The sequence below is a fragment of the Haemaphysalis longicornis genome, unplaced genomic scaffold (genome assembly GCF_048455015.1).
Source record: "Haemaphysalis longicornis isolate Haplotype H1 unplaced genomic scaffold, Haemaphysalis longicornis Haplotype H1 scaffold_3, whole genome shotgun sequence".
Lineage (NCBI taxonomy): Eukaryota > Metazoa > Arthropoda > Arachnida > Ixodida > Ixodidae > Haemaphysalis > Haemaphysalis longicornis.
This window is the reverse complement of record NW_027526335.1, coordinates 105,784,581-105,800,151: the sequence shown is the minus strand read 5'-3', so window position 1 is coordinate 105,800,151 and position 15,571 is coordinate 105,784,581. Positions and strand designations below refer to the sequence as shown.

Here is a 15,571-nt window from a genome sequence, read left to right as displayed (position 1 = left end):
GTGCGCGTTTTCGGTGAGTGTCATTCGCACGTGCCTTAATTGTGACAGGTGCACTGGGAATGACTTCGCGCTTAACAGCGGTATAAGCTTTCGCACTAAGGTTGCGAACATACCATTCACAAAGGCTTACTTTCTTCATTGCATCTGTGCACGCAGACCGCTGTCCGGGTCCAACCGCAAGGTAAGGAGGCCGCAATTATGCTACACAAACAGTTCCTCCAACAATACACATGTCAACCGCACGTGAACTGAGTAGCTGCGAGTCACAGGGAGCGCCCAGGGCAACCGTTCTGCCAATGCGCCATATCGTGCGCTATGGACGTAAAATAACGGCGTTTCATGCAGTTCAGTTGGCTGAGACGTGAAATGACGTCATTATTTAAAGATATTACGACTGTTGCGACAATAGTCTGAACCCGGCCTAACGCGATACTATGCCGCACGTGTACCGAGTGGTACCTGTAGAGTGTACTATTCTAGGTACCTGTGACAAATGCGACAAATGGCGCTGAAGAGCAACGCCTAGAAGCATACAAGGCCCGCCATTCTCGAGCTGTTTCGGTACACCCGCCAGGGGGCGGTAACAACTGACAAAAAAATGCAGGCAGTCATTTTGGAGCACACTGGCGCAATATTTTGTGTTTATATCAGTTTGGAGCAGAGAATTTGCCTTGGCGCAAATTGGCGCATTTGGCGCAAGAATGGAAGCCCTGCCATCCTTGTTTCAAAGGCTGCTGTGGCTGTGCAAAGCAAATACCAGAGATGGATCTGTTCTTTTTGTTGTTGTTGTTGTCGTTTGTTAAATTTGTCTGTCTGCCAGCAAAGCGAGCACCAGGAAAGCAAGCTTCTTCAACAGCCGCTGCTGCAACAATAAACTATCATGTGTAGCAGTGTGAATATGATGGTACGGTAGAAAACAAAACTTCTTCATTTAACCACGCAGTCACATGCACAGCAGCTCGTGTGCAAGCCCTCATGGTCAACAAGGAGAGATGATGTGCAAAGAATTTAAAAACAATGCGACAACGGCGAAGGCAGATTGAGCAAGCTTGCAGAACCCAGAAACAGTCGACGAAAAGTGAAGATCAAATGCAGTGCCGGCCACTGGAAACAACTGAAAAAATCTAAACAAGCAAAATGCAAATGAGGACTCAAATGAGGACAAAGCTGGCTGTGGCCTTATGGGTTGCTCAGAAAGAAAATTTCACAAGGTGATGGCGATTTACATCTACAGTGAGGAGCTTGTGCCACCCTCCCGATTGCTTTGCTGGCTCCTGTTTGAGATTAACTGGCCTAAGCTGACCCATAGCCATCCACAACACTGCAGCTCCTAGCTACCAAGGTGTAGGGTCAGCACATTAAGCCACCGATGTGACAATTTGTGGAGCAGCCTCTCACCGGACATGTAGAAGGCGAAGGGCCAGCCACCCACCACCGACACTGTCGACAGGTGGCCGAACAGCAGGGTGGCCACCACGATGCCCATGTAGCGCCCACAGAACACGATGGCCACAAAGGTGGAACGCTCCCCCCTCGGAGCCCACCGGGCCACCAGGGCTACCGATGACGGCATGCTCAGGCCCTGTGATGGACGCGGAAAGATTGCAAACAGCGATCTATAACCTGATAACCATTCTACCAACTGCACGTAATAGACTGGTCCAATGGAAGACATGGACGGCAATATTCATGCAAAGCAAAAGCAACAAAGAGGTTTCCATCGCCTGCGTTTAAAATACTAGGAATTGCTTCTCAATATTCTGCAAGGTGCCATAAGCGCTTGTAAAGTGGAGGGCGTGCATGCATTTTACGCATTTCAAAAGGGGCCTTAAAGTTAGAAAAATGGAGAAAGGCATTGTTCACTTCAAGCACAAGCCTGAAAAACAAATATTGACTAAGTTCCATGTGCTACTTTTTTTGTTCATTACTAACGATATGAAGTATGAATAATTTTTGCTATGTTGGTATATTTTTGCACTGGAGGAGTACTGACACAAAACTTTGGTGTTGCATTTTGTTTGCCGCTGTCGGTGTTCGACGGCCCAGTAATCGCACAATGGCACAATGTAGGGTATGTCCGATTGCAGCACGAACAGCTATGTGGAGCCTCTTGTAGTCATAACATTTTTGCTTTCAACGACGCTAGCATTAGAGTTGCCAAGGCGACTGTTACATTCAGGCACTTCAGCGACATCACTGTTTTGGTCAGGTGCGCCCGCACGGCAACGTGGTTCTGGCAGTAGCTATGAAACAGTGCACGCAGCTCCAGCTAACAACAGAACACCTGGCAAAACAAAAGTTAGGCACACAAGAAAAGAGGCAATAATATATGATCAAAAATTGTGCCATAAAAGTGACCCCGTGACGGCAAGACCTGGGTGCTCAGAACGATTTAAAACCACCACCAAAGCTGCGGCCCTCCCTTTTAGCCAACGCCTCCTAAAAATAATGCCTGGAACGTCGCCTTTTTTCACATAAAGAGCTCCCTGCCGCGTGTTGTGACCAGGCGCCGTGTGAGAGCACTAACCTTTGTACCGCTTGGTCACGTGACGCCAGCGGCGCAGCCAATGGCAACATTACTAGATCTAGAACCGTTGGCCAATGGCGTAGCCAGGAGCAGCTGGCCTCCGCATTGTCCGCCGGCGGCCGGTGAAAAGTCTGAGGCACCCGAAGGTGCAGCGGCGCCAATGCAGGCCCCGCGCTGGTCATCTCAAGGCAAACTGAAGACAGCTTGATTAGCCTATCTTGGCCAGAGCCCCTACGAGTCTTTATGCTATCGTAGACGTTCCGTTTACCTTCTCGGCGTCGGACATTACTGCTATAAATGCACGAACGCGCGCAGCTTATTTTAAGCCTACTGTCCTACTCAGCCTCATGTATTGCTTTCAGTGCCCGCTCTCTCACGTGTCATCGCTTGCGGTGGACAAAGTACGCCGATGGGCTAGAACTTTAATTGTGTCTGTGTCTTGAGCGAATGTTTAAGGGGGATTCACACGATGGACATTTCCGCAGCTGGACGACTGGTGACGTCGCATGACATCAGTAGACTGTCCGGCTCAAGGAAGCATTCTCACGAAGGATAAAACGAGCAGACGACGTGATTCTCGACACGTGGACAGTCTGCGGGCGGCTAAAAGCGCAACAGGTTTGAATAGTTGAGAGTACCGGCAAAGATGTACACCGACAGAAAGCGACGAAGCGCAGCGATTGCCGTAGCGTTAGCCACAAGAATGAGCCGCGTAAAATCACGTATATGTGCTGCGTGAAAATGGATATTATGCAGAAAGATGTAGCGCCCACATTTTCTGGTTCTGTGTTTCTTGAACTCCTGCATTCTTTGCTGTCATTTCACGTGCTCTATCTTTCTCGGCTTTCTGATGTAGCTCCAGAAGTTGTTGCGTGCCTGCCTCACCTCTCATTTTGGTATCGCCACCGGGCAGGCAGTTGACGAACACTGTGATCAGTGTTTTGTGTTTGTGGATGACAAGTCAAATGCCCCTGGCGCGAAAGCCCTATACCGCAGTGCTACCGTGCCGAAACAAGCATGCGTCCCGCAGGAGAAGGACCCAAGAGCATAAAAATGTCGACAAACAAAGATGTAGCAGCGACCTCGATACACCCGCTCCTCAGAGCAGAGAGGCATGGTTGCCAGACTATCCAGCCTTGTGCATGCCAAAGCACAGTAATTTGCTGTATTCACTACCACCTTAAGAATCACGAATGGAAATGAAGCCTTGAATTGTCAGCCCGTGTCGTCCGCGGTCCGTTCGCGAAGGTCATGAATCGCTGACGTAGTATCACATGGTATGCATTCCGCAGTCCGAATCAGTGATTTTGTCCACCGTGTGAATCGGCCTTTAGCATACACCATTTCCGTTCGTGTCGCATTGAATGTACCGGGAGCTGTTACATTCAATTCCACTTGGATGAGATTGTCATCTAACTGAATTTCTTCAATGTTGCTGTCGCCGTCTATGCGAGAATTGGCTGCCCCTTCATTTGTGCATTCTAGTTGTCTGCGTGACAACGAAGCGCTCGAGGGAGTACGTTTACGCTTTTGCGTTGTGCCTTGCAACTGAGTGCTTTCAGGTTGTGGAAGGGATGTCACTAGTACACCGAACACAGTGGCATGCTTGCAGACACATTTCCCGCTGTTGTGTTTTCAGAAATGTGGATGGCGCTAAACTGGCTCACCGGGTACAGCTGGCATTGTCGTGCTCGCGGACACGCTGGCCGCTGTCATTTACGACGTCTCGCGTAAGGTTCTGCACCGTTTCACCGAACACACTAGGCCCTACACCAGGCTTGCGTAACCGCCTCTTGAAGTCCTTCTTCAAGTCAGTGATAAGAAAGTGCAGGACACATAGAGCAGAGTGCTCCTTGATTGCGGTTCTGGAAAAGGCGTCTCGTAATAATAATCACGCAGCCACTTCTCACGCAAGGAGATATCGGCTGGCACTTCTTGGAATGACACTCCCAGTTGCTTCCGTCGGCAACTCGAAGAGCAGCCTGACACAACATCACCGCATTACTGTTCAAACAAAAGGGAACACTAGCTCTGCAATAACAGACCGCAAAAAACATCAGGCAAACAAACGCAAAGCTGGTGCGCTAAGCAGACGAAATTGCCGCCATTCGTGCGAAGCTTTGTTTCCGGTGAAAAAAATGAGTTTCATCAAAGTGGACTTGATTTCATTTGGCAAACTGTTATCTCCCAACAGCGATAAAGAAACCACGTGTGCTTGTGTAGAAACGGGCCTTGGTTCCTGGCTTTCTTGTTTGTGCAAAGATTACGATCCCCATAAAATACCGCAGATAAAACAGCTACCCTTCAGGTTATCAGGGAGATATCTTCACCTGTAAATAGTTGCACAGTTATCGCAGCTTCGAAATTTCGCATCACTACTTCTCTAACATATTTGCTGTAATTTAACCTTTTCGTTTTTTCTGGACAAGCCAATCACTAAGAAAAGATTTAGACATACCACCCAACGTGGCATTTGTCTCCAAGCTACTATTCTTTCTGGGCCGCGCGAGTGTGCCCTTCCATGGAGCAACATTGCGTCACCTTGAGAAATAGAAATAGACCAAACAAGCTCGCTACAAGTAAGATTTCGCAATAAAAGAGACGACGGACAATTTTCGTACAAATTTTGGGGTTAACGAGCAAGTTAACAAGCTGTAAAATTAGCTCCAAGCGATGAATCGAAAAACTGCTCTCCACAATGCATTCACCAGTGTTCATAGTATTGCAAAACACGAAGATTACTGTTTGATGACCAACACTGTTTTGTCTATTGTTCCTCCAAAAATAGTTTAATTATCTCTAATTATCTAGGGAAGTAGTTGACTGACTCGAAAAATAATGGCACATTTCATATCAGTGGAAAAAAAGCAGCAAGACTGACAAGTTTTACACAGTTTATAGAACTAAATATTAAAAAAAAAATCGTTTTAAGACCCATGTATCCCCTAAGAATTAAACTGGCAACAAAACTTAAAGCTCTGATGTTCTAGAAGCAAACACTACCGATTTGGCAAACTGATGGCATGACGTACTACTTGGGTGTGCAATTCTGGCATAATGAAGGTAATTCCACTGCGAAGGTAAAAGTAAAAGGAGGTTTCTTTTATAACAGAGGCCATGGTAAAGGTCACTTTCTAAAAGGAGGTCACAATGAAGGTTAAAAAAATTAATTTTCTAACGGCGGTCACAATTGTCACTTTCTTAAAAGGCAGTGATGGTGAAGGTATAAAGAGGTTATTTTTCTAGAGTAGGTCACAGGGAAGGTCACTTTTCTAAAAAAAGGTCACAATGGTCACTTTTTTTAAAAGGACGTCATGGTGAAGGTAGAAAGAGGTAACTTTTTTAGAGTAGGTTACGGGTGTCACTTTTCTAATAGGAGGTCACAGTGATCGTAAAAGGTCACTTTTCTAGAGTACATCACAGCGAAAGTCACTTTTCTAAAAGGAGGTCTTGTTGAAGGTTGAAGGACGTCACTTTTGTAAAGGAGGTCACAGTAAAGGTCACTTTCTAAAAGGAGGTCACAGTGATGGCAAAATTAGATCCCCTTTCTAAAACGATGACACAGTGAAGTTAAAAGTAAAAGGTCACTTTCTTGGGAACTCAACTTTTTAGAAAAAGCATTTGTCAGGTAAAATGTTACTAGTCACATAAAACCGAAATGGCGGGACGCTAAAAGTCAGCACTTCCAAATGGTGAGGCCCCACTCACATGTATGAAGCCCAGCACAATGCGGTGGACGACAAGAGGCACCACGCCCAGCCTGGCCACCCAGGGTGTGGCCGAAGTAAGGCTGGACGAAGCCAACAGCCCTGCCAGCAGGGTCCACTTGGCACTGAACCGCTCGGCCAGCCGGCCACCCAAGACCTGCAAGTTTGTGGGGAGGACAGGCCATGCAAGGACGTACCGCATTTTTCCACATGTAACCTGCCCCTGCACGTAATCCTCACCCCACAAGTTGTGTCACAGAGAGAGGAAAAATATATTTGCACAGTCCCTGTGCATTCAGCTGCGTGAAAAAGCGTTAAAATCTTCATAAAGAAAGAACCTCACACTGCTAGACCGCACCCTAGAGGAAAGAAAATATTCGGAGAGGCCCTGATGTCACCTCCACTGAAGCCACTCTGACATTTTCAGAGGTCGCCCTTTCTTGCTTGTATTTTGCACGCAGCCTTCGCTCGCTCCCCTGTCATCTGCTTCGTCTCCACCTGTCAACCATTGGCAGACGCGATTGTCACTGACCTCCGATAAGTGTCAAAAAAACCAGGTGACTTCCTCCCCATTTCTCCAAATGAGGCAGTGGCCACAGGGGCCTCTCGTAAGCTTCCTATCTCCTATGGGCTGCACTGACTCAGATAATAACAAATAAGCAGACATCAAGCACTTGAAATTTATTATTACCAATGTATAAAGAATTGTTAAATAACAACTGTAAAACACGTGTGTAAAAAGACAACTTCCAGCGAAGCTGACAAGAACTGGCGCATTCAGAATCCGCAGCGAAGCTGGTGCTTCAACTTGCACCTTCCAGTTTTCAGGTAACAGATACAACTTTTCCAAGTGTAAGTCCCCCCTTTCATACTTTTACCACACATAAGGGATAATATGCCCCATTTTCCCTCCAAATTTGAAATGTGCACCACACTTAGTTCCTTTGGGACAGGGGGCAAACATTGTACCCCTATCGTATAACATTTCCGAATAGGGCAAGAGATGCATTTGGTGACTCCCCCTAATGTTTTGTCAACCCAAACTTTGAAACTCTTTCCTGACATCTCCCTTATTGACGTTGAACAAAAAAGCTCTGCAGCCTTAAGTTTCTTTACGACAGCAGAAAGCATGCGCATAATGCCTTTCAGAACTTGCATTATTATTTTCCCCAAGGCCCGTAATAAACCCACACACCTTAAACTCAACTGCCCACTCAACACAATAATGCACTCCCAGTTCACTGCCAACATCAACTCTCTCTCACATTTGGTTCCCTAAAGATAGCACGCAAACTTTTTACGCATGTAGTACAACCTCCTCAAATAGTGGGTGAATGGGCGTTTAATCATTTTACTCAACGGGCCCCGTTAATTGACAAATCTGACGCCTTCACTTCACAGCACCCTCAACATAACCCGAACTTCCCACTCAATGCATTATTCCATTCTCCCAGGGCACCTGAAAGCATGCAGTATAATGCTTCTGAATGCTCCTGGTTGCACTTAGTTGCACTAACAGCTCTTCAAAATAGGGGGATGCTTAGAATTGAGCAAATAAGACACTTAAGTTATCTGTGAATTGGACTTAAGCACAAACTGAAACAGTGACGAGAAAGAGAAATGAGACCAACGCTTACCATCAACTGAAAGTTTTAGTAGGTCACTTTATAACTTTCAGTTGATGGTAAGCGCAGGTCTCGTTTCCCTTTCTCGTCCCTGTGTCAGTTTGGACTTAAGTTGCGCTCATGGATCTTCACCAACTAGCTCATCTCTCCATTCTCCTTAAGTTATCTGTCCACAAAAAGTACCAACCCCTACTGAAACAACTGCCAGCATGATCTCCATACATGATGGCTCGTGGTCGGAGCCCCCCAGAAATAAATTTTTTTTCCTTCTTTTTGCCAAAGAAGTATGCAAGCAGCATTCCTAAAATTACATGACACTACAGCCCAGCTCATCAATTCAACTCCCTTTAAAAACAAATCAAGCGAGTTACTGCAAAAATCGAAAATTCACCATAAAGCTGACATATTTGTGGATGGTTTCTTGACAGAGGATGAATGAGCTTCCCTCAGCGGTGACCCTGGCGCTGTATCACATTTTCTTCCAAAGCTCCAATCAACCAGTGAAATAGCTGCTCTACCACCCCCCTTCCCAAATGTTGCGAAAGGACTCACTTGAGGCATGATCACTCCGTAGAAGTAGCCGCCCAGTATGACTCCCTGCACCGAGTCTGACCACGAAAACACTGGTGCCGCAGTGTTCTCATCACTCGCATCGTGTACGGGCACCGTGGACGCTGTTGTTGTCGTCAAGGGGGCAATATCCTGCAAGGAAAGTTTATGTGGTCGCAGCAAAAGTTTCATTTCTTGAGCCACTACTGCGCCTTCAATAAGGATACACACAGTGTGCTTAAAGGCATCAATACAAAACTCGACAATTGCTTTCCCTCACTACGAAATATGACATCTGCCCGGCTGTGAGCCAAAACAGGTACGTTTGTACAGGCATCCCCGCGACCTCGCTAACAGCAGTTTAGCCAATACAAGGTGCAACGACATTACGAGTGAATTCAGGAGGCACGGCAATGGCGTTTGTATGCACACGAACTCACATGCCTCCCATCAACATATCCTAAGTTCCTACCAACTCATTCAGAAGCACAACCGACCCTGAATTTACTCAAAAGAATACAATCTAGAATGCGTGGGTAATGTGTTTCACACTACACCTACATATACGAGTGAGCGGCAGGCACTACTTCTCTTGCCTGAGGTTCACGATGACCACCGCTCGTTGAGACAGCCTCCGACATGTTGAGAAACGCAGCGGTGACCGAGTCGTTACTCTCCACTTTCATCCAGTCATCGACCGACATGAAATCAGTGGTGTTGCCCACGGCAGTCGACTTGCCGGTCATGGCAAGAATCGCGATGCCCAGGTCGAATTTGTGTGTTGACAGGATCGTGTTGCCAAGAAACAGAAGGGCCAGAAGGAGGTAGCGTCCAGGCACGTAACCTATTGAGGAAACTCGGGTTGCACACATGACGACAGATATGCAAAGGCGATGCGAAAGACCGCTACACGTTTTGAAACTCCTTCAAATAGGCACACAGCCTGTAGAGAAAACTCTGCCCACACACACATACAAAGGCAGAGCAAATGAACGGTCCCTTTCACAACCATGATGCATGAAGCTTATCAGCAGCAGATTCTTTGGCACATGATGAAATCTCTTCCACACGGGATTGAAGTGCTACAACAAAAAGAAACGAAAAGAAAGCCGCTTCAAATGGCAGTTAAACCCGTACATTTGCGCTTCGTAGCACAACTTCTGAGCCACTGTACTGGGTTTAGCATCAGGGAAGATGAAAGGTAAAGATTGGTAATGGCTGCCCACAACAAGCAACTCGCAGGCAGCCTTTGACTTACGTGGCGTCCTACAGAGCGCACAATGTTTGTTTGCAGATTGTTTAATCTGCTTGCATATGTCAAATTCTTGTCAAAACACAAGAGTGGATATGTCAAATTCTTGTTTCAGGCTATACTGTATTGCTCAGCTCTCGTAATCATCAATTTAAATGTTCCAGCAAGTCTCCAGCCTCTGCTCATTTGTAAATCTAGAGACAACGCTATACATACCCTTCAAAACCACCTCCTCAATTATCGCAAGGACATTACGGTAGTTTGCAGGGTAGTCTGATCTGATTGTAGGGTTTAACGCGCCGACGCAACGCAGGCGATGAGGCGCGCCGTAGTGGAGGGCTCCGAATTAATTTCGACCACCTGGGGATCTTTAACATGCGCTGAAATCTCGTACACACGGGCTGCAGGGTAGTCTGACACTATGTCAGTTTTCAAACACAACAGTCTTTCTTGGGCTACTTGAATGGGAAAATTTTGGTCTGTCTGTTTGTATGTCCGTCTGCCACACGATTCAGTCAGCTGGCCAGAGCGAAACAGATGCTGCGCAATAGTCTTATATGCCCACAACCAAATCTAAACGTCTAAGTCCGGTGGCAATGTTCATACTTGTCAACATTGCTAAACAAGAACAAAACATTAGGCAAATACGAGGCAGAAAATCAATACACAAGAGATATTTGCAGTGTTCCTTTATGAATGCTTGTTTTTTGCAAAAGCAAATTAAATACTATGTCCACTGAAGAAAAAAAAATTACTCCGTTGCCTGCTGTCGCCCGTGCCACTATAACTTCTGGCGGCATTTTAAGAAATCAAACAGCAACAGTTACGAAAGGTTCCACTAGATAGGTTCCGCGTTCCACTTGGAATGCACGTGAAGTAAGGAAATGTGGTTCTAAAAACGTTTACGTAGGCTGCCTCGATTTCACACACGTCTCCGCCGTATGGCAGCACTGGCGCAAAGGCACCCGGCCTGGAGCAGTAGAACGCGGTAAATTTAAATTTAATTGACTTGAGCAAACGTCCAACATGTTTATCTTTGGAAGAGTGCGACAGGAGAGGAACAGCATAAGACGTGAGCGGGAAAGCGAAGGGAGGCATTTACTTCACAAATGTCGACGAAATACTACCGTCTTTCGTCGCCATTTGCAACGAAAAAGGAGCAGATACACGGCCAATTTTTACACCTTTATTTCCACCTATGCAATGCTCAACCAAAACTTTCCTCGTTCATGCACTGCATATAAATCTGTCCTCCCAATTAATTCCATGAACTTCCGAGTCTGTCACCTAGCCAAACAAGATGGTCGGAAAAGAATATTCTCATGCAAATCAACCCGGAAAGAAAAAATGAAACTCGGAAAGCAGTGTACACATCCCAGAGTTTAATCTCACAAGGTTATCAATGTTTACAACCCCATCGCGGTCCCTTGTACACCTCTTCTTTTTTTTTTGCAGGACAATCGAGGCTAGCTGTACAATCTCGAATGGAAGATAAGACATCTGCTGCTGGTAGCAATAAAAAAAAAACAGGCTGAAACAAGTTGCAGGTGGTTCTGAATGCCTAGAGGAAGTCCGTCAGCAACTGGGAACATTTATTACTCAAACCAGCTGCAATTAAAATTCAACAACACAAGTGAGCCTATAGTTGTTACTATATAGGACTCCAGCGGGCCATTTTTATAGCAGCATGTATTCTGGAACAAACTATGATTCTAGCATAATACAGCTTGTTTTTGGGCTAGCATCACTAGCAGCCATCATTTGCTCAAAAATACAGATCAAATGAGCCATAACTTGCACATTTTAAAATTCAGGTTGTGTACATAAGCCATATTCATTCAAAATGACTGCCAATTCAGCTCCTTCCTTTTATGCTTTGCGCATTTGGTGTAATTAGTCAGATCACACAAATTAACTTTTAGCCCAGACTATATAGCAATTTTTCTTTGTTTTTGACTGCAACGCCATACAACAGGCATAGTTAAACCAAGGATGCATCCTAGCTGGTTATGACCAGTGTAGAGGAATTATATTATCGACAACGATAAACCCAAGAGATATTGGACGTAACGCACTTTAAAAGAATGCTCCTGTACGGACCTAAGAAGCACAGCAGTACAGAAGCTTGCATGTTGAAATAACTCACATTTTGGCAGCATGTTGTTCGACGGTCCCTTTCGGTCTGTCATAAATCCCGCGCGCACCAGCACTCAGGCCAGCATGCGGCAGCAAGCCCGTGAGACAACTGCAAAGCAGGTTCGATCAACCTGTTCAGAAGAAACTCGTCCCAGGATGCGACAGAACGACTTATTTTTTTCCCTCTTGTCGCCGCCTCGCTTTTTCCTTGCGCGGTAGCTAGACGACGCTCCGAGCTATCTTGAGCCATTCGCAGATATAAAAAAATAAACAAAAAGAAAGAAGGCGCACGGAGCTGGGCGCGCGATGCAGGTTCAGGGTCCGGAATGACGTAACCGCGCACATCAGCTGTACTACATGTGTTGCGGCTAATCTGGCAGCACGAGCGCGCGACAGCCGCTGCACGGCTCCAGCACAGGAGTTTCAACTTCAAGTGTTGCATGAAACCCGACGAGCTACGGCGCACTCCGGCGGGTGCTTTACGGAAACACACCCGCGCTGGCTATCTATTCAAGAACCGACTTCTCGTGTTTTTTTTAAGTACTTCGCAAGGTCAAAAAAGCAAAGCGGCAAGATACGTTCGTCGCAACGCTGTTGAGCGACAGGGTAACAGCTGAGTCAGCCCGCCGCGCAACATCGAAGGAGACAGGGCCGTGCGTTTATTCGATTGCCGGTTGTGGCAATATCGGCAATCGTGCCTCCATCCGCTCCAAGCGCCTGGAAGGCTCGAACAACTGCCATCGCACGTTCGCCGGCAAAAACAAAAACAAAACAAAGAACCCTAGGAGCAATGCCCACGCCTCCCGCACCGATGCAGCGGCCGAAGAAAAGACTTCGAGAGACGAAACACCGCAAATCACAATCAGCCAGGCCGCCACGACTGAGGGTTATCTCAACGAAAAGCCTCCTTCTTGGACGGCGGGAAACGAAATAAAAAGCTCACGTGCGATTGTTGTTATGCGACCCCCGCACACTCACTCACCCCCTTGCCAGCTGTCCTCGGTCGGCGGCGGTCCGAATTCAGTGCACGTGTGCGGCGAACTGCTCGTCGGGGAAGGAATCGCGCGCGCTGTTGGGCCGTCGCAGTGGTGAGCAGTGAGAAATGCGACACGCCATAGGGGAAGCGCTAAATATGCAGACGAACTGCTGCCGAAGTCCGCAGGCATGTGACCGCACTGCTTGCGGGACGGCACCACGGCACTGGAGCGACTGGAGCGACCGGGCGGAGTGCGCTAGTGCTGCCGCTCCATCGCCATCGCCACCGAGTAGCGAAACCGAAACCGAAACTGCTTCTCCATGCACGGTTGTCGCTGGGCTCGCACTACGATGAAGAGCTTTACGCAACCGTAAACTATATTACACTAGAAAATTCTAGTACAATTCTAGCATACTATGCGCAAACGGTACAAATACAACAACTGCTGAGCACGAGGTCGCGGGTTCGATTCCCGGCGGCGGCGGCCGCTTTTCTGATGGAGGCTAAAAGCAAAAACGCCCGTGTGCACGAGGTTTCGGCGCACGTTAAAGATCCCCAGGTGGTCAAAATTAATCCGGAGCCCTCCACTACGGCGCGCCTCATCGCCTGCGTTGCGTTGGCGCGTTAAACCCTACAATCAATCAATCAACAAATACGACAACCATGAAACGTTTTACAACGATCTGAACATCAGCCGCACAATTTTCGGAAGTGAATATTGTAACAGGTGTACGTACCGCCTCACTTTGCGTGAGCAACGAACGAGGCAGCCACTCCGATCAGTAGCTGGGACTCAAATGTTCGTTTAACGAAACTACGCCACCCTATCCAGCTCGCGCAGGCGCCGAGCACGATACATAGGCCGGCTCAGGTAGCCATAACATCGCAAGCGGAGGCTCGAGGATAAGGCACTCTGAAGTGCGCTTTTACTAACTCTGCAGTGCGTCAAACAATATTGCTAAAGAATTACGACAAAAAGGCTTAATTCCTAGAACGAAAGTGAATTCGAGCCGCCACCTTTCCATGAAAACTTTGTCAGAGTTTTACATTGCGCTATTCGTGGATTTTTTTCCCTCACCAGTTTGTGCCAGCTATCATTTTCTCTTGGCGTGCGTGTGTGTGCGTGTGTGTGTGTGTGTGTGTGTGTGTGTGTGTGTGTGTGTGTGTGTGTGTGTGTGTGTGTGTGTGTGTGTGTGTGTGTGTGTGTGTGTGTGTGTGTGTGTGTGTGTGTGTGAGTGAGGGATGAGGGAAGTGGGGGGACTCAGAGGAGGACAGAGAAAACGGTAGATGGGAATTCACAGCTCGTTTATGGTTAAACTCCCTGGTTTATGGTTAAATTTTCATCTGCAGGCCAAGCTCGGAATTTAATAATAAACCAGCTGCCCCCAGCTACCGTTTTATCTTGGTGTGTGCGTGTTCGCGCCCTGCAGACTACTCGAGCTCATTAAAAGCGACTGAACACGGGCCTATTTTCCTGCTCTACATACACACGAACATGTGTCCAACTACACTGGAGGAAACAAACAGCAGACACCATCTCGCAGCAGCAGAAGAAGCACCAGCGTGTGTGCACGCGTGCGTATTCGGTGACTGGATGCACGTACGCGCTCGGTGGAGTACGTCTGTAGGGCGCGCACATCCGTTGCCCTGGTTCTTGGACTTATATGGCGCCACTTATCACAGCAAACGAAAACTACTGAGTTTCCGGCGACGCGCGTTGTCTATACCCCACCACAGCTATTTTAAATGCTAACATATCAGATTTCCATAACGCTATACACTATACAAAATAGCTGCTATGCAACACCCATGAGCAGGGTGTCGAACCGGAGCCGGAACCGAACCGAAAACCGGAACCGAACCCGAATTTTTGCCCGGAACCGGAACTGAACCGGAACCGTATTTTTTCCGCCATTTTGGAACTGAACCCGAACCGGAACGAATTGAAGGAACCGTTCCGAACCGGTTCCGGGGCCTCAAAACTGTGATTTCTAGTTTTCCATCGCGGCACCCTACCTTCCATCCGAAAATATTTTTAACATTCGCCAGACGGCACACGCAATATTTTGCTTAGTCTGCAGTTCCCAAGGCCCAAAAGGTTCTCATCTTATTATTACCCTAAATTTAATGCAAAGTCCGTATACACTATTAGTTTGCTTTAGGTATAGCTCATCTCCCCAAATTATCTTTTTGCATTTACAATAACTTAAGTTGGAACGCATATTCCGTGGCAACATATCATGGGGTATTCTTTATGGTTTCTATCTGCAGTGTGTTTAAAATCGTGTGAAGTTTTCATGTTGTTAATTCGAATGCATCCGTGTCCGCTTGCGAAGGCCTTCAGGGAGACCATCAACAATAAATCCGTATCTTCCACTTAGTTTCGTTTGAGTGGGCACTTATATAAAAACAGCACTGAGACACAAACACTCACAGTTCTTTACGTCACCATCACTTTTTCTTGTACAGTGCCGTTGTGTCCTCTGGTTACTGCCACAGGAGAACATGATAATCGAAAAAAAAAATTGGGGCCTCCTCATTTTCCCTTTTAAAGTAAATGCGATAGCATTTCGATGCATTGATTTAAGTCGATTAACGCGGATTAGCGGATAGACTAGGGTGGTTTAGTGAGATGAGTGAATGAACTAATGTGAATTAGTGGGACTGTGGAGTTGATTAATATGGATTAGAGGAATTAGTGGGTCAGTTAAGGCGGATTAGAGGGTTGGACCAAACATGATAGATTTGGGGTCCTTGGCATTTGTAAATTTTGCAGCGTTCTCTTTCTCGACCAATCAG

The 15,571-nt window shown here is 46.9% G+C and overlaps 1 protein-coding gene and 1 long non-coding RNA gene across 3 annotated transcripts in view; both read right to left on the bottom strand.

The window, feature by feature from the left end:
- The window catches only part of LOC144174982 (sialin-like), a 52,189-nt gene extending 43,473 nt beyond the window's left edge, over window positions 1-8,716 (bottom strand). Inside the window, exons 1-3 of one of the 2 annotated variants that reach the window (XM_077703988.1) lie at window positions 8,412-8,716; window positions 6,236-6,391; window positions 1,399-1,582 (exon numbers count right to left, since the gene is read on the bottom strand). In XM_077703988.1, coding sequence (XP_077560114.1) covers window positions 1,399-1,582; window positions 6,236-6,391; window positions 8,412-8,600 — 529 coding nt within the window. In that variant the 5' untranslated portion in view covers window positions 8,601-8,716. The remainder of the gene's footprint in view (window positions 1-1,398; window positions 1,583-6,235; window positions 6,392-8,411) is intronic. The other variant, XM_077703987.1, reaches the window with a different exon arrangement.
- A 248-nt stretch (window positions 8,717-8,964) lies between these two features.
- On the bottom strand, window positions 8,965-13,000 carry LOC144174983 (uncharacterized). The gene is made up of 3 exons (XR_013323570.1): window positions 12,779-13,000; window positions 11,807-11,905; window positions 8,965-9,252 (listed from the first exon to the last, which is right to left on the bottom strand). It is a non-coding gene; the product is annotated as an uncharacterized LOC144174983 (long non-coding RNA).
- Window positions 13,001-15,571: the final 2,571 nt, after the last annotated feature.